Genomic DNA, 18,735 nt, shown 5'->3' with positions numbered 1-18,735 from the left:
TTAACTTATTTATATAAATTTCTAATACATACCGAATGAAATAATACTAAATATTATTAAATAACCAATTATAGGATATTTGGCAAAAAATGTTTTGATGAAATATATCACAAATGAATTTAATAACACAAAAAATATAATTGCAATGAAATGTAGTATGGATCAAGAACTCAAGTCATTCAATCCCTCCGAACAACTTTGTAAACCAAAGCACTCCATCATACCTCTTGGCTTCAAAAAAAATAATAATAAAATTAATAAAACTATAAAAATATTAAAATTTAACCTTTAAAATTAAATAAATAAATGATTTAATTAAATCATTTGACCATAATCAGAATATTCAAATTGAATCATAATGATAATGGATACATTTAAAACAAAAAACATATGAGCGTTCGTGTATGTGATACTCATACTCATACTCATACTCATACAGTGCATATTAACATGAAAATGCACACGCACATACACACCATAAATAAACTTACTAATAAAATAATATAATTGAAAGATAATAATATTTTATAATTTAAAAGTTAATTAAAAAATAAACTATACTTATTTAAATTTGTTACTATTCTTAAGATTCTATTTATTTTATTTAATTTTTAAACTTCCTAACTCTTCTTTGCTGTAATTACTGTTCTATGGATACCCCAATAATTACCCAATTCATATAGACCCAAGATACTCTTTATTTAACTATGTGATGTTCTTTACTATAATACTTGAATAATTAAGCTATATATGGATTAATGTAATTAAATGTTAAAAGATCGCACTCTAATAAAATTTAGACAGATTTATAATTTATTTCATCTACAAGAACTAATAAGCCTGTTCCTTATTTTAAAAAACATTACAGTTATCACAAACCATAACATCAGTATTGCAACTATTTCTATTTTTTAAAGATTCTGTTTAACCCAAAGATACAGGTATTTCTTCTGATCAATACACTAAAATCTAAATAAAGGAAAATATAAAAATAATAATTATAACTGTAAAATTCATTAAACTCTAAAATGCATATGAATACATTACACACCATGACGAACAGCATAAAAGGGGTTGACCATTGGTCAAATTTAGTACCTCAGAAAATGATTCGAAACTAGATCTTCAAACAGAGTTTAAATAATAATACAATATAAATTTTATAAGTAAGATTTAAAAAAAAAACCAAGGACATATATATATAAAAAAAATTTAAAGAAAAGTAAATCAATAAGTAAGACAAATAATAAAAGTTAATCTAATAAATTAAAATCTTTTATTTAATAAATATGTATTGTTTATAGATAGATTATTAATTGTATTAACTATAAATAGAGAATTTTATTATCTCTATAAAATATAAAAATGAACTTATAATTGATAATAATTTATACTTTTAAATTGTTAAACATTAATTTAATTATTATAATTGGTCATTATAATATTAACTAGAATAAATTGATATTATTAATTAGACTATGATAATTTGAATTGCTATTATCTTGATTGATTATTGATTAGTAATTTGAAAAGGTGATTGCCATTTACATATTAAGATGTAAAGGTGGTAATGTAGTTTACGAGATGAATAAGAGATAAGATGGGTAATAGGTGACCATAAATATTATTAATATCGTTGACTGTAGCAGAACTAGGATCAAAGAGGAATAGGGAATACAATTTGAGCATAGCTTGAATGATTTCCAAAGTGAACGGTTCAACAAAAAAGACTGTAATATAAAAGAAAAGTAATTGTAGAATTACAAAGTAATATGGATTGGGGAAAGATTGAAGTAATTGTAGAACATTGATATTAGATCCCAAGAGTTTTGGAGGTGGCAGGCTTTTTTAATTTCATTTTTATTTTTTGATAATTTTAAAGTTGGCTTTTTTATTTTTTTTTTTATTATTAAAGAGGTAGAAAAATGGGATAATTGGATAATTATGTATGTTTTTTAAAATGGGGAGTTATAACTATTTTTAAATATTGTGCTTTATCAAATAACTGCCATAATATTTTAATTATATTTTTAAATGTTTTAAATTAATAAATCTTTAATATTATTAATATATAATTAAAATATTTTTTGTTAAATTTATTTTTAAATTTGAATATTGCGCATAACTGTCATAATATTTATTTAAATTATATTTTTTATTTATGATTATATTTTGATTTAATAATATTATTCACGAAAAATTTTAATTATTTATTTAAAAAAAAAAATAAAATTATTAAAAAAAAATAAAAAATAATTTTTAAATATTAAAAAAAATGGAGAAAAGAAAAAAATTGATGTGCATGTTTTTGCTATTTTTTAATTTCTATTATTAATTTTTAAAAAAAAAAAAAATTTTATTTTTTTTTAATTTTATTTTTTTATATTAAAAATGGATGGGTTACTATCATCTCTAATTAAATTTCGCGTAAATGAAGAGTTAAAAAACAGTAGTAATATTAGTGATAGGTAAGTTACAATAGAACACAATACAGTAAATATAAATAATCGATCGATCAATTAAAAGCATATTAATTGGTGTTTTCTGTTTTTTGACTATTTATTATAATAGATTATTATATTTAGTTTGGAATAATATATTTTTAAGAAATGAAATTCATAAACATATTTTAAAGTTTATTAAACATAGTGTTGAAGATCTTGATATATCAGGTTATAGCAAGTTTAAGGATAAATCATATATAACAACACTTAACTGGAGTGGTGATACACTTCCAGATAAAAATGAATTTCCACCATTTTTGACAGATTTATATTTTTGTGTTTTCAAAAAAGTTTTAACTTTAACAACTTTACCAAATACAATTACTACTCTCATATTTGATGGCGATTTTAACCAAGTAGTTCCACCTGGCACATTGCCAAATAGTCTCACAACACTCACATTCGGTCGTAGTTTTGACCAAGTAGTTACACCCGGCACATTACCAAATAGTCTCACAACACTCACATTCGGTCGTTTTTTTAACCAAGTAATTCTACCTGGCACATTACCAAATAATCTCACAACACTCACATTCGGTGATTATTTTAACCAAGTAATTCCACCCGGCACTTTACCAAATAGTCTCACAACACTCACATTCAGTGATGATTTTGACCAAGTAGTTCCACCTGGCTCATTACCAAATAGTCTCACAACACTCACATTCGGTGATGGTTTTAACCAATTAGTTCTACCAGGCTCATTGCCAAATAGTCTTACAACAATCATATTCGGTTCTTGTTTTAACCAAGTAGTTCCACCTGGCCTATTACCAAATAGTCTTACTACGCTCACATTCGGTTATTATTTTAACCAAGTATTTAAGCCCGGCACATTACCAAATAGTCTCACAACACTCACATTCGGTTTTAGTTTTAGTCAAGTATTTCCACCCGGCTCATTACCAAATAACCTCACAACACTCACATTCGGTAATTATTTTAACCGAACAGTTCCACCCGGCACATTACCAAATCTCACAACACTCACATACGGTACAAAAAAAATAAAAAAGTATTATAAATAAATAAAAAATAATAATAAGTAATTAGGAATTATAATTATTTTTTTAACTAAAAAAAAAAAGATTACTCTGGCCACCACTCCTAATACACTCCTCCAACACCATCACCAGTATCATCTATAGTTATTCAAAAAGTTATATATAGACCAGGAATTAATCAAAATATGAAAATCAAGTAAATCAAAATGATCAAGAAGAACAAAATTTACATCAACATATCAATGAACCAGATATCAAAATGAAACAATTTTACATCATAATACTGAAAAGGAAGAAATGGCAATAATGGGCAAATTCAAGAAATCGTTCAAGAAGCCAACGCACCACCGAATTCTGTTCGGTAAAAAAAGGGAATAAAAGAAACAAATTATAATATCAATAAAATGGTTAAAAAATAGAAAAAAAATAATAAAAAAAGGAATAAAACAAGTTTTAATGTGCGTATTTGAGCTGTTGTTTTAAATCTATTGGCAAATTTTAAAAATGGATAAAAATGAATAATAATTTTTTTTTAAAAAATGAGATAATGAACACGCTTCCGATAATTGGTAAAAATTAAGAAAACGATAATTTTTGAACTCTAAATGATTGTAAAACACCAAGTGGAAGGATGATGATATTTAGGGAAAAAATAAAATTAAAATCTTTTATAATTAAATATATCTACTTATATATAAAGTGTGCAGTTATTTTAGTAAAAAAAAAGTATATGGATGTAACAAATTCTATTTTAAACTAGTCTTATTTTTTTAAAAATTTTTTATAAATTTTTTATATCATTTTTTTTCCTATATTATATTTTTTATGAAATTAACACATCAACAAATCATTAAATTATTACAGGACGAACCATTCATTCCATTAATAAATCAAAATCAATTAAAACAACAAAATGATTCATTATCAGAATGTAATGTAGGTACAAATCTATTAGTTATTTAAAGTAAATAATATTTATTAAAGTAATAAAACGATAATTATTTAAGTTATGAATAATGTCTAATTTCGAACTAAACCAAAAAATTATTTAATTTTTATTTTTTAAAATTTTTAATTTTAAATATTTTTATAATTTTATTTATTTGATTTAAATTATAAAAAGTATTTGAACTAGTTGATTAATGTTAAATGATTTATAAATTGGTTCTTATCTTGAATTATTATCTAAAATGATATATAATAAGCAGTGATTACATTTCAAGAAGAAAATTATAAAATTAGAGATATCAAAAACTCCTCCACAATAATCATCACCAGGATCACAAATATTTTTCAAAAAGGAATATACACACCAAGTAATTCAAATTGTAGTTCAAGAGTGCTATAAATTTACATATTTTTTTGAGTTTTTTTATAAGCTTCGAAATTTTATTTTTTTTTTTTTTGGGAAAATTTTTTTTTAAATTTCAAATATTATGCGGTTGTTTCAAAAAATGCCATTTTAAAATTTTTTTTTTTTTTTTTTGAAATTTTTATATGGGAAATGTTAATTTTTTTATTTATATTTCAAAAAAATTTTGTCAAAAATTTTTAAATTTTTTTGGCATGTTTCGATCCAACCACATAATATTTTAAATATTTTTTTTTTATTTTTTTATATTTTTTTTATATTAATAATGGATGTGCCACTATCATCTCTAATTAAATTTCGCGTAAATGAAGAGCTAAAAAACAGCAGCAATATTAGTGATAGGTAAGTACAATACAATACAATACAATACAATACAATACAATACAATACAATACAATACAAAACAAGCATATTAATTGGTTTTTTCACTTTTTAACTATATATTATAGATTATTATATATAGTTTGGAATAATATATTTTTAAGAAATGAAATTCATAAGCATATTTTAAAGTTTATTGAACATAGTGATGTAGATCTTGATAAATCCCGTTATGACCAGTTTAAAAATAAATCATATATAACAACACTTAAGTGGAGTGGTGATCCATTACCAGATAAAAATGAATTTCCACCATTTTTAACAAATTTATATTTGTACAGTTTTTCTAAAATGTTACCTCCAACTTTACCAAATACAATAACTTCACTCACATTCGGTAATGATTTTAACCAAGTAGTTCAACCTGGCTCATTGCCAAATAGTCTCACAACACTCAAATTCGGTTATGAATTTAACCAAGTAGTTCTACCCGACTCATTACCAAATAATCTCACAAAACTCACATTCGGAGATGGTTTTAATCAATTATTTCCACACGGCACATTACCAAATAGTCTCACAACACTCACATTCGGTGATTATTTTAACCAAGTAGCTACACCCGGCACATTACCAAATAGTCTCACAACACTCACATTCGGGGATGATTTTAACCAAGTAGCTACACCCGGCACATTACCAAATAGTCTCACAACACTCACATTCGGTTATTATTTTAACCAAGTAATTCTACACAACATATTACCAAATAGTCTCACAACACTCACATTCGGTGATGATTATAACCAAGTAGTTCTACCCAGCACATTACCAAATAGTCTCACAACACTCACATTCGGTGATGATTATAACCAAGTAGTTCAACCCGGCACATTACCAAATAGTCTCACAACACTCACATTCGGTTATTATTTTAACCAAGTAATTCTACACAACATATTACCAAATAGTCTCACAACACTCACATTCGGTGATGATTATAACCAAGTAATTCAACCCGGCACATTACCAAATAGTCTCACAACACTCACATTCGGTCGTTTTTTTAACCAAGTAGTTCAACCCGGCACATTACCAAATAGTCTTACAACACTCACATTCGGTGATGATTTTAACCAAGTAGTTCAACCCGGCACATTACCAAATAGTCTCAAAACACTCACATTCGGTGATGATTTTAACCAAGTAGTTCAACCCGGCACATTACCAAATAGTCTCATATCACTCACATTCGGTGATGATTTTAACCTAGCAGTTCCACCCGGCACATTACCAAATAGTCTCATATCACTCACATTCGGTAATGATTTTGACCAAGTAGTTCCACCCGGCACATTACCAAATAGTCTCACAACACTCACATTCGGTCATCGTTTTAACCAAGTAGTTCCACCCGACACATTACCAAATAGTCTTACAACACTCAAATTCACCTCATATTTTAACCAAGAAGTTCTACCCGGCACACTACCGAACAGTCTCACAACACTCACATTCAGTTATTATTTTAATCAAGTAATTCTACCCGATACATTATCAAATAGTCTCACAAAACTCACATTCGGTGATGATTTTAACCAAGCAATTCAACCCGACACATTACCAAATAGTCTTACAACACTCAAATTCGGTGATGGTTTTAACCAAGTAGTTCTACCTGGCACATTACCAAATAGTCTCACAACACTTACATTCGGTAATTATTTTAACCAAGTATTTCAACCCGGCACATTACCAAATAGTCTTACAAAACTCAAATTCGATAATAATTTTGACCAAGTAATTCAACCCGGCACATTATCAAATAGTCTCACAACACTCACATTCGGTCGTTTTTTTAACCAAGTAGTTCCACCAGGCACATTACCAAATAGTCTCACAACACTCAAATTTGGTTATCATTTTAACCAAGTAGTTCTACCTGGCACATTACCAAATAATCTCACAACAATCAAATTCGGTGATAAATTTAACCAAGTAGTTCTACCCGACATATTACCAAATAGTCTCACGACACTCAAATTCGGTCGTGATTTTAACCAATTAGTTCAATCAAGCACATTACCAAATAGTCTCACAACACTCAAATTCGGTGATTATTTTAACCAATTATTTCCACCAGGCACGTTACCAAATAGTCTCACAACACTCAAATTCGGTGATGATTTTAACCAAGAAACTCTACTTGATACATTACCAAATAGTCTCACAACACTCACATTCGGTCATCGTTTTAACCAAGTAGTTCCACCCGATACATTACCAAATAGTCTCACAACACTCAAATTCGGTGATGGTTTTAACCAAGTAATTCTACCTGGCACATTACCAAATAGTCTCACAACTCTCAAATTGGGTGATGATTTTAAGCAAGTAGTTCTACCCGGCACATTACCAAATAGTATTACAACACTTAAATTCGGTGATAAATTAAACTAAGTAGTTCCACCCGGCATATTAACAAATAGTCTTACAACACTCACATTTGGGAATGGTTGCATTTGGTGATGGTTGGCAAGGCTCCGACCCGCACCCGCGAATTGGCGGTTTAATCACGAGTTGGGTTGAATACGAATCGAATAAAAAAACTGCGAATATATATAAAATTTATATAAATAAATAAAAAAATAAATAAAAAAATGAATATATAATTAAAAATAAATAAATAAACTATTTGTATTTAATTTTTTTTTTTTTTTTATTGGTTGTTATTTATTTTAATTTTTAATTTTTAAATAGATCAGTAATCAGTAGCTAACCATGGTAAATGAACAATTCTTAAGAGAAAACATAGGTAGTTGCAGCTTATATGTCAAATGTTGTGTTAAGAGCTAAAGATAAGAGAAGTAAAAATAAAGTTACTTCAACATGATCAAATGATCAATTATCTCTAACTAAACTAAAAAAACAACAATACTTTCATAAATTAATTGCAGAGGGAAGCTAAAGCTGGGTTAATAAATATTGATCAAAGAAACAATCAAATCTTTATCAAGAACTATGCATCACGTAAAAACCTCAAAATAATTTCATTAAAAAGTTCACAATCATTTCACCACCATCACCACTTGTGGATTTCAGATCCAGTTATTATAGAAAAGAGTCCCGTTTGTCTTTTCATTATAAAGCTCACAATTCACCACCACTACAATCCTTTAATTGAATCAACATATTATATAGTTAAAAAAAATTTAAATTCATTACGATTAAATATAATAATTATAATAATTATTTATGTTAATCAAGTTACAGTTAGTTGCATAAATTTTGCAACACACATATTATTTTTGCAATTTATATAATAAAACTTTATGGTTTAAATTTTGGATTTTCGGAGTAACATAAATAAAAATCATTTAATCTATACTTAAATAAAATATATTTTAAAGGTTGTAAGAAAAAAAATATATTATTTTTTTTATATTTTTTTTTTTTATTATTATTATTTCTATGTTGCAAAATTTTAGAATAAAGATTTTGAGTAAAGGTTTTTTTGAAATTTTTTTATAAAAAAATTTGTAGTTATTATAATTTATTAATATTTAGTGAATTCACCTCTATTTTGAATTATTTTATTTATTCTGGTTGAAATTGATTCATTTAATTTTTAAAAATGATTGTTCAATATTAAACCAAATAAGATAAATTGATTTATCAAAAGGTTCATGAGGTTTGGCGATGCAACGTTGAACTAAACGTTTTTTTAAGATTGACCATAGGTTTTATATTATATTTAAATCTGGTGAAGAGGGTGGAATAAATTGTACTCTAATGTTATTTTCTTCATATTATTTTTTAACAGCAGCTGACTTATGAACAGAGCAGTTATCTTGAAAAAGAGTGACTTTAAAAAAATCAATTTCATAGTCTTTTAATGTTTCCATATATTCATCTCCCATTACATTTATGTAGGTATCGCCATCCATGTTACCATTAATATAGGCTCCACAACCAAACTCATGCAAAGTAATGCAACCCCAAAAAAATTTTGAAATTACAGATGGTCTTTTTCTTTTTAAAATATTTTCTTCTTTCATATACTGCCCTGAATCCATCTTTTATGCCTCTTTTTTTAAGAAAATCTTACAATTTTGGTTTCATCTGCTAAAATCACCTGTTTCCAATTTTCTGTGGTATAATTTTTAATTTTTTTTACCTAAGTATACCTTTGCATCTCAGTTTCTTTTGTAAAATAATGCTTGCATTACAAATAACTATAAAAAATGTTTTGTCTCTTTAGAATTCTTCTAATTGTTGAAGTTGAAAGTTTTATACCCAATGATCTTTGGACAAGCTTAGGTAAACTAATGCATTATTTGATTGACCATTCAGTGTGAATTTTTTGCAAAATTTTTTTGTTTCAAAAGTATACTTTCTTGGAACTCCTGGAATTGGTTTTGGATTAATTGAGTTTGTTTTTTGATATTGTTTTCGAATTCGGTAAATGGTTGACCTATTTACACCAAAAAATATTTGCGATTTCTTGATCACTTTTTCCTTTGAGAAAATTTTCTAAAAATAACTCTCTTTTTTCTAATTAAAGGGCCATTTTAATTTAAAATTTAATTATCTTTTAAACTATGTTTGTAAATATATGAAAAAATAAAAATATAAATTTTTGTTAAAAATATACATACACTCAAAGTTATTTATCAAAAATTTTGCATCAAACAAATAATGACAATAAAAAAAAAAAATAAAAAAAATAAAAAAAAATAAAATTTAAAAAAATGGCAAACAAGAATTTTAAATAACCGACACTTATAATTTTATTTAAAACAAACAATATTTTTTAATTTAAAAATTCTTCATAGATATTTAACAATTTCTAAAATCAAAATGCTTGTTGCAAAATTTATGCAACTAACTGTAATATAGTTAATAATCATAGAAATTCAAATAGTTAGAGAACTGCAGTTCTGGGAAAGGTAATAAATTAGTGTTTAGCACAGATTCCCCCAGTCAAAAGTAATCATACAGAATGGATTTTTAAATCGATTAAAATATTTTAAAAAACTATTCAATTCAAATCCATCTTATTAGATCAAAAAAATTATTTAAATTTAATAATAAAAAGATTTTATTAATTTTTGTAACTTATTCTTTATTTTATTTTTGTTTTATATTTTAATTTTTTAAAATTTTAATTTTTTAAAATTTTAATTTTTTTTGATATAGAATCTGGTATTGGGTGTTTATTAAAAAACTTAATCTAAAACTTTTTATAAAACCTTTTTCTTTATTTTTTTTTCCACTAAAATTTTTTTTTTTTTTAAAATTTTATTAATAATTTTTCATTTTTTTTTTAAAATTTTTTTTTTAAAATTTATATTTTTTAATTAAAAACTACAAATATTATAATAATTAAATGACAAACTATTTAGAATTTTTTAAAATATGTGGAAAATTAAAACACGTTAAAAGAACAGGTTGGGTGAATAATGGAGTTCATTTACCGGAGTCAGTTTCAGATCATATGTACCGTATGGCAATGTTTGCAATGTCATTAGATAAAGATACATTAATTGCAGAAGATGGAAATTTAATTGATAAAATGAAATGTTTAAAGATGGCATTGGTTCACGATTTGGGTGAATCATTAGTCGGCGATTTTACACCCCACGACAAAATTACAAAAGAAGAGAAATACGAGTTGGAAAAGAATGCAATGATTCAAATTACCAGCACATTAGATAAAGAAGTAGGTTCTGAAATATTTAATCTTTGGCAAGAGTATGAAGATTGTTCAACTAACGAAGCTAAATTGGTCAAGGATTTTGATAAATTTGAAATGATCTTACAAGCTTACGAATACGAACAACAACCACACCAAAAAGAGAATAACATAAGATTACAATCATTTTTTGATTCAACCAGAGGAAAATTCCATCACCCTTTATTTCAAAATTTAGCAACCCAATTAGAAAATGACAGAAATAAAAAATAATGATTTTTGTAAAAATAGAAATAAAAATGAAAAACTTACAAGAAAACCCTAAAAATTTTAATTTTTTTATTTTAGTTTTTTATAAAAAAAAAAAAATTTCTTTTTTTTAATTAAAAATATAACATCACATAAAACAACACATTAAAATAAATATATATAAATATTGGTATATAAATATTTTAAATTTAATATGAAAAGAAAAAATAGTGATATTAGTAATAATAATAATAATGATAGTAATGATGGCTTTTTAATAAAAAAATATAAAGAATCAAATTTCAATGATATAAATTACAACGAACTAAAATGTATTGCAGAATTTTTAAATATACCAACACCTGGAAAAAAAGAAGTTCTTTACAATCGTATTGGTGACTATTTAAAAGTTGAAAAAAGAAACAAGCAAAAAGAAGAATCAGAAGAAAACTTAAATACACCCAAGAACAATTCAACTGAATTACTCTTTTGGAGAGTATTTAGAAATAAAATAATTTTCAATGAAATTTTTAGAAATTTTGTTTTCAGTCAATCATATTGCTACGAACATCTGGCCGATGTAAAACATATTTTGGACTGCTATTCAAACGGTCCCGAAATTATTAAAGACAAAGTCAGAATCGGCAGCTATTTAAACTTTAGATTAAAAGAACTCGAAGGCTTTCAATTAATTTTTAATACCATTATTAAAGAAAATGAAGAAAACAAGATGTTTTATATCAATTTGTTTTCAAACTATCCAAAGTATATGACCGATATCGATGGAATTTTAAAAACAATAATAAAAAAATCGAATGTATTTGCAATAAAAATATTTATAGATGTATTCAAATTAAAAACACCCCAGATTTCAAGTGCAGTACTTAGTTTTTTAAAAGATGGCCACTACGTTTTTTATGAAAATTCCTTTCAAACCTATGAGATGTACCACTTTTTAAAAGCAAATAAATATTTACCAAAAAAATCAAAACCCCCAAAGATGGAAAGTAAAGAAGGTTTAAATATTTTCAAAGATTCATTCAATCTTAAACATTTGGTCCTGGTATGCAGAATCCAGGTCGAGGCATGCTCAAATTCAAAGAAAGATCTTTTGGCGTTAAAAGAAATTCAAAAATTTCAATTTTCTAATGATCAATTAGATTCAACAATCAAAGAAATTTTAGTTTCAATATTAAATAATAAGTGTGATAATGGTGACCAAGTCAAGGCCACAATCAAGCAATATATAAAACTTTTCTATTCAATTGGTGATTATAAAAGGCCACCACAATATTATATATTTTTTAAACCAACCCGAAAAATATTTTCAATGCTCTGTAATGGACACAATAAACCAGAACACAAAAGTAAAGGCTTTTTGGAATATGGAGAAAGTGACGATGAAATTGATTCCGAAAATGAAAATGAAAGAAAAAATGACCTTATTATGCCATATAAATGCAAAGAAAATCCTGCAGCTCATTTTTATAAAGATGCTTTTGTCAACAACACACAAGATTTGTATGAAATCACTTTTTTAAAAAACAGAAAAAGATTCGTTCAAGTTTTAACCAGGAATATACATTTATTTGAAAATAACCTTTGTGGTTTGAAATACTTATTAAAATCAAATATCTACAAAAAAGTTATTGAAGAAATTTTCAAAGAAAAAAGAATATTTTCAATTGAAAAACTAATTTTAAACTCAACCACATCCACCAGAGTATTAGATTTCTTGTTTGAACACTATCAAAATGAATTTTTTAAAGATCATAATATCAACTGGCAATTTGTAGATCTATCAGTAATCGAGCATTATGAAAAGCAAATGCTGGATTTAAATAGAAAATTCCTTGTTGAAAATCCATACCATTGTGAAGGTCAAGAACATTCAAAATTCAAGGATGATAAAATTATAGGACCACAAATTTTAGAAATCCTTGAAAGAGCATTGAGCTGTCAATTTTTTTACGCATATCATATTTCAAGTCTGTTTAAAGTTGAAAATTTCTCAAAAACAATTGTTGAATATGTTGAAAACCGTCAAGACTCAATCATTTCTCTGTTCAAACAAGTAAAAGCTAAAGAAATCAATTTTTCTGAAATATTTAGTGAATATTTCCTTTTCAAAAAAGTAAAACCCCACAAACTATCATATTGGATTTTAGAGAAATGCACTAACAACGATCAAATGGGCTTTGATGAAGATGAGGATTATGCTGAATATAAAGATGAAGATGAAGATGAAGATGAAGATGAAGATGGAGATGGAGATGGAGATGGAGATGGAGATGAAAATGAAAATGAAAATGAAAATGAAAATGAAAATGAAAATGAAAATGAAAATGAAAATGAAAATGAAAATGAAAATGAAAATGAAAATGAAAATGAAAATGAAGACGAAGACGAAGATAAAGATGAAGACGAATACGAAGATGAAGATGAATACGAAGATGAAGATGTTGATGGATACTTTAGGCTAAACTTAAAATTTTCTACCAACTCTAAAAAAAACAAAGAAATTACCATTAAAATTTTTACAAATCACTATACACAATTACTAGTCTATGCTACTCTTTATAAAGAAAACTTTTCAAAGAGAATTGAACACTTATCAGCCCAAGAATCAATATATTTCCCAAGGATTTACTTAGAGCATTATTATAACCATTATAAAGGAACACTTTATTGTGTCTCTTTTATAAATATGGTTGCCAGATTGGGTCATTATCCATTTTTCAAATTTATGGTTTCGAATCATTCAGATTTATTAAGAAAATCTCTTTCTGCTGGAGATGGTAAAAAAATACTCGAAATTCTAATCGAAAACCATCAAATTGAAATTCTCGAACTACTATTCAATTATTTTTCACCAACATATATAAAAAAATTAAAACCAACCCATAAAACTTTTTTTAAACAAATATTTAAATAAAACTAAAGAGTTACAAATAAAGATTATTTCGAAGAAAAGGTCCATAGTTTGTTACAGGTTCTTTTTTTTTTTTAATTTTTTTTTTTTTTTATTTTAAATTATGTTATATTTTTTTTTTTCCGATTTTTTTTTCAATTTTTTTTTTTAATTAATCAAAATTTTTAAAATCTATAAAAAAATTTTTTTTTCTATTTTTAACTGTGTTATTATCATAAAAAATAAAAATGAGGTTATTTAAATATTTATTAGTTTGGGTTTCATTAGTAACAATTATAAACTCCCAATCATCTCCAACCCAATGCAGTTTCTCTGGTATAAATTATGGCTTTTTATCAAACTCCACTGGATATTCATCTACAGATTCACAGGGTCAATATACATATTATTTTAATATCTGTAATGAAACCCCAAAATGCAACCAAGGAGCCAATAGTAATGTTGTAGCATGTCAAGTTAAAGGTATAGGTAACCCAACAAGTGTTGGTATGCAGTCACAGGGAGTTTTTAAATCCAATCCAACCCAATTATTGTATAGTACCAATAAAAGTCCTTGTCATAGTGGTGCATATAGGTCGTTTATAATAAACCTTGAAAAAAGCAATAGTTTACAAGTATCAACGGTAACAGAAACTTCAGTATGCCAATATAGTGTTACCTTATACTATCCAGAAGGTGATTCTGACAGTAGTAGTAGCAACAATAATGATAATCCAATTGTTTGTAAAAAAACTGGAAATGGACTAAATATGATAAGCTATACAAACATTACTTGTGAGTCCTATGGCCCAGCAACATGCATCGATAATACCAATGGGGAAATATGTAAATCAAATGATCCAAATAGCAACATTATATGTATGACCAATACCGTAGGACCTAGTTCAATGACCTGTACTGGTAACAATATTCAATGCACATCCGATGAAATGACATGTGCAATTAAATCAAAAAATAATTTATATGTTAATGGTCAATATACAAATGAAAAAGAAGTTAAAATTTTTTAATTTCTCAGGCAATAAAAGTCATCATTAAAATAACTAAAAAAAAAAAAAAAAAAGTTGAAATGCCTCACCCTTTAATTGGATATTATTTTTATTTTGTAAAAAAAATCAATAAAATAAAGTTGATTTTTTTTTTTAAACACTCCGCATATTTATTGTTGTCCAAGTCTCAAATTCTTTTTTTTATTCATTTATTTTATTTGAAAAATGTCATTTTTTTTTTTATTTTTTAAATTTTTTTTTTTTTACTGCATTTTTGAAATATAAAAAGTTTTTTTTTTTTTTTATTTAATTTCATTTCAGTTTATTTTTATTTTTAAATAATAGAACCAATAGAATATTTTAAAAATGAATAAATCAAATATATTATTATTATTATTTATTACTCTTGTATCATCATTGTTAATAGTTGGTGTTCAATCCGAAGATTTTGATCCAACCAAATGGGCTAGATTCGATGTATATTGCAAATCTGAATGTGGTGAAAGTGAACACAGAACCATTACACTCAGCGTTGGTTCCTGTCAATCATTTGCTGACCATTGTGGGGACAAACCATCTATTCAAGTAATGACAACTTATAATCCAACTACTGAAGAATACACTTTTACTGGTTCACCAGCAAGTGATGCTCAATGCTCCACCATTGTCCAACAAGCCCAAAATGTTTCAATGTATCAATGTTTCACACTTTTAGATTATTTCGAAGGTCACCACGAACTCACCTCATCCTCAATTTCAATTCATCAAACCACTGCTGTATTTTTAATTTTAATTTCAATTTTAATTTCATTAATTATTTAAAAAAATAAACATCAAAATAATTAATTTTGTGTTAAAATAAAACCTTTATGTTTATAAAAAACTTTTTTTTTTTTTTTCTTTTTTTTTTATTTTTATTATAATTAATAATTTAAAATAATAAACTTTTTTTATTTCTAAATTTTTTTCATAATATAATAATATTTATTTTATCAAAAAAAATAGTTAAATTTTCATAAAATACAATCATTATTATTCTATTACCACAATTTAAAATAAAAAATAATGGATCTCTTTTATAGTTTTAAGGAAAAAATCTGAATAAAATTTATTTTATTTTATTTTTTATATTTTTTTTTATTTTTATTAAATTTTATTTTTTTTTTTTTTTTTTTATTTTATATAAAAATAAAAAAATAATTTATTATTTACCATTTAATAATTAAAAAAAAAATGAATGAAATAATTGAAGATAATAATAATATAAAAAATAGTATTGAAAATACTATAGAAAATAATGAAAAAAAAGAAAATAATCAAAATAATGAAAACAAAAGAGATGATAATAATATGGATCATATTTTAAATAATAATGAAGAAAAAAGATTTCAAATTAAATTAGATAAAGGTAATTTTTTTTTTTTTTTTTTTTTTTATTATTTTTAGTTTTTAAAAAAAAAATTTTAATTTTTTAATCATAATTAAAATTTATTTATGATTTTTAATCATTTTTTTTTAATCATTAAATTTTAGGGCCTTTATTAAATGAAAAAGGTGAAGTAATTCAAAGTGGATACTCTACCAACTTTATGAAAGAATATAATAGACATGACATTAAAGCTAGTTCATGGAGAATAAAAGAATGGGATTATTATTTTATAACAAATGGTAAAATTGGATTAGCATTAACATTTGGTGATATTGGGTATATAGGAAATGCAAGTGTAACATTTTTTAATTTTAATCAAGATTCTCCATCATACAAAACTAAAGGAGATTTGGCAGTATTTCCATTTGGTAAATTTAACTTTCCCAAGACACCACTTGAAGGTTCGATTGAATTCAACTCTAAAAAGATTTCATTAAGATTCGATAATAATGGTACTGTTAGAACTCTGGTTTGCAAGTGTCCCAATTTTGATGGAAACAACAATGAAATCATTTGTAACATTACACTAACCGAATTCCCTAGAGACTCAATGGTTATTGTAACTCCTTTTAAATATCACGAGCATGCATTTTATTATAATTGTAAAATCAATACAATGGTTGCTGCTGGTGAAATTAAAATTGGTCAAGAAACACATCTATTTGATCCAAACGACTCTTTAGCAGTTTTAGATTGGGGTCGTGGTGTCTGGCCCTATTCAGAAGTGTATGTCTTTTTTTTAAAAATCAAATAATTAAGAAAAAATATATTAATTTACTTTTTTTTTTAAAAAAAAATACAGTTGGTATTGGGGATCATTATCATGTTATTTAGATGATGGAAGGAAATTTGGATTTAATATAGGTTATGGATTTGGTAATACAAAAAATGCATCTGAAAACATGGTATTTTTAGATGGTATAGCACACAAATTAGATGAGGTGGAGTTTATAATACCAAAGTTTAAAAATGGTAAAGAAGATTATATGACCCCTTGGAAGTTTACATCGAATGATAAAAGACTGGAAATGGATTTTAAACCAATAATAAATCGTTGTGATCATCAAAACTATTTAATTATCCAAAGTAGTGCAAACCAAGTGTTTGGTTTATTCTCAGGTGTTGCAATTTTAGATGATGGTACCAAAATTGAATTCCACAATAAATTGGGTTTTGCTGAAAAAGTTGCAAATAGGTGGTAAACTTTTTTTTTAAAAAATAAAGGAAAAACGCTTAATCAATTTATTTTAAATTTTATTTTTGTTTTTTTTTTTAATTTATTCACCTCTGTAAACTACAAAATTGTTTTCAGTTTCTAAAATTCTAACTTCATATAAAAAATTTTTTAAATGTTTATATAATTGATCCCAAATAAAAATTGAAAGATTTTCTGTTGTGGTTACGATACCTTTAAGTTCTGGAACATCTTCTTCTAAATTTTTGTGATCTAATTTATCCATAACTTCAGTTTTAATGACTTCTTTTAACTCTGTAATGTTCATAAACATACCAATATCTGGGTTGACTTCGCCCTTAACCGAAACTTCTAATGTATAATTGTGACCATGACTATTTATACATTTTCCATAAACTTTTTTATTTTCTTCTAAACTTAAAGAATCTGAAAATAATCTATGACTATTATGTATATAAAAAAAAATGTTAATAATTTTTTAAATCAATGTTATCAAAACGAATCCAAAATTTTAAAACAAACCTTGATGAAAAAACTTCACGTCTGGTTAAAATTACTTGTCTTGGCATTATATATATTATTATGTAATAATTTTATTACTATTTATTTTTATTATTACAATATAATGATATTTATTTAATGGATAATAATAAATGAGTGTTTTAAAAAAAAAAAAAAAAAAATTTTAAAACAAAAAATTTTAAAAAAATTAAAAAAAAAATTTTAAAATATTTAAATTAAAAAAAAAAAAGATGTACTGATTCTTTTTTGGGAATCTTAATTGTTCTCCATGATGACAAACATTCCAAAAAAAAACTAATTGGAATTTTTTAACACACACTTTGTCATAAAAGAGAAATAAAAAATATATATTATTTATCTATTCAATCTTTTTTTTTTTACTTGGTTTTTTTTTTTTCTTTTTTTCTTTTTTTTCTTTTTTTTCCTTTTTTTTTTTTTTTTTTTTTTTTTTTTTTTTTTTTTTTTTTTTATTATTTTAAAAAAAAAAAAAATTTTCAATGAATAAAATTTTAAAATTTTATAA

At 25.0% G+C, this 18,735-nt stretch overlaps 8 protein-coding genes across 8 annotated transcripts; 6 read left to right on the top strand and 2 right to left on the bottom strand.

Moving 5' to 3' along the window:
- Positions 1-2,391: 2,391 nt before the first annotated feature.
- On the top strand, positions 2,392-4,081 carry DICPUDRAFT_78466 (uncharacterized protein; the record flags this gene model as incomplete). The annotated part of the gene is made up of 3 exons (XM_003287572.1): positions 2,392-2,468; positions 2,572-3,437; positions 4,053-4,081. The coding sequence occupies 3 exons, from the start codon at positions 2,392-2,394 to the stop codon at positions 4,079-4,081; spliced, it is 972 nt and encodes a 323-aa protein (XP_003287620.1).
- Positions 4,082-5,145: 1,064 nt separating this feature from the next.
- On the top strand, positions 5,146-7,661 carry DICPUDRAFT_78465 (uncharacterized protein; the record flags this gene model as incomplete). Its single annotated transcript, XM_003287571.1, has 2 exons — positions 5,146-5,222; positions 5,330-7,661. 2 exons carry the CDS (start codon positions 5,146-5,148, stop codon positions 7,659-7,661), a joined length of 2,409 nt encoding a protein of 802 aa, XP_003287619.1.
- A 1,349-nt stretch (positions 7,662-9,010) lies between these two features.
- DICPUDRAFT_151728 (uncharacterized protein) lies at positions 9,011-9,277 on the bottom strand (the record flags this gene model as incomplete). The annotated part of the gene is made up of 1 exon (XM_003287554.1): positions 9,011-9,277. One exon carries the CDS (start codon positions 9,275-9,277, stop codon positions 9,011-9,013), a length of 267 nt encoding a protein of 88 aa, XP_003287602.1.
- A 1,313-nt stretch (positions 9,278-10,590) lies between these two features.
- DICPUDRAFT_32675 (uncharacterized protein) lies at positions 10,591-11,169 on the top strand (the record flags this gene model as incomplete). Its single annotated transcript, XM_003287570.1, has 1 exon — positions 10,591-11,169. The coding sequence occupies one exon, from the start codon at positions 10,591-10,593 to the stop codon at positions 11,167-11,169; it is 579 nt and encodes a 192-aa protein (XP_003287618.1).
- Positions 11,170-11,359: 190 nt separating this feature from the next.
- Positions 11,360-15,087, top strand: DICPUDRAFT_151726 (uncharacterized protein; the record flags this gene model as incomplete). The annotated part of the gene is made up of 3 exons (XM_003287569.1): positions 11,360-12,666; positions 12,694-13,943; positions 14,330-15,087. The coding sequence occupies 3 exons, from the start codon at positions 11,360-11,362 to the stop codon at positions 15,085-15,087; spliced, it is 3,315 nt and encodes a 1,104-aa protein (XP_003287617.1).
- Positions 15,088-15,432: 345 nt separating this feature from the next.
- Positions 15,433-15,888, top strand: DICPUDRAFT_151725 (uncharacterized protein; the record flags this gene model as incomplete). Its single annotated transcript, XM_003287568.1, has 1 exon — positions 15,433-15,888. One exon carries the CDS (start codon positions 15,433-15,435, stop codon positions 15,886-15,888), a length of 456 nt encoding a protein of 151 aa, XP_003287616.1.
- A 411-nt stretch (positions 15,889-16,299) lies between these two features.
- DICPUDRAFT_151724 (uncharacterized protein) lies at positions 16,300-17,697 on the top strand (the record flags this gene model as incomplete). Its single annotated transcript, XM_003287567.1, has 3 exons — positions 16,300-16,474; positions 16,600-17,221; positions 17,298-17,697. 3 exons carry the CDS (start codon positions 16,300-16,302, stop codon positions 17,695-17,697), a joined length of 1,197 nt encoding a protein of 398 aa, XP_003287615.1.
- Positions 17,698-17,772: 75 nt separating this feature from the next.
- DICPUDRAFT_151723 (6-pyruvoyltetrahydropterin synthase) lies at positions 17,773-18,259 on the bottom strand (the record flags this gene model as incomplete). The annotated part of the gene is made up of 2 exons (XM_003287553.1): positions 17,773-18,133; positions 18,213-18,259. The coding sequence occupies 2 exons, from the start codon at positions 18,257-18,259 to the stop codon at positions 17,773-17,775; spliced, it is 408 nt and encodes a 135-aa protein (XP_003287601.1).
- Positions 18,260-18,735: the final 476 nt, after the last annotated feature.

The sequence above is a fragment of the Dictyostelium purpureum genome, assembly GCF_000190715.1.
Source record: "Dictyostelium purpureum unplaced genomic scaffold DICPUscaffold_104, whole genome shotgun sequence".
In the NCBI taxonomy this organism is placed as follows: Eukaryota; Evosea; class Eumycetozoa; order Dictyosteliales; family Dictyosteliaceae; genus Dictyostelium; species Dictyostelium purpureum.
This window is presented reverse-complemented; position numbering and strand designations above follow the sequence as displayed.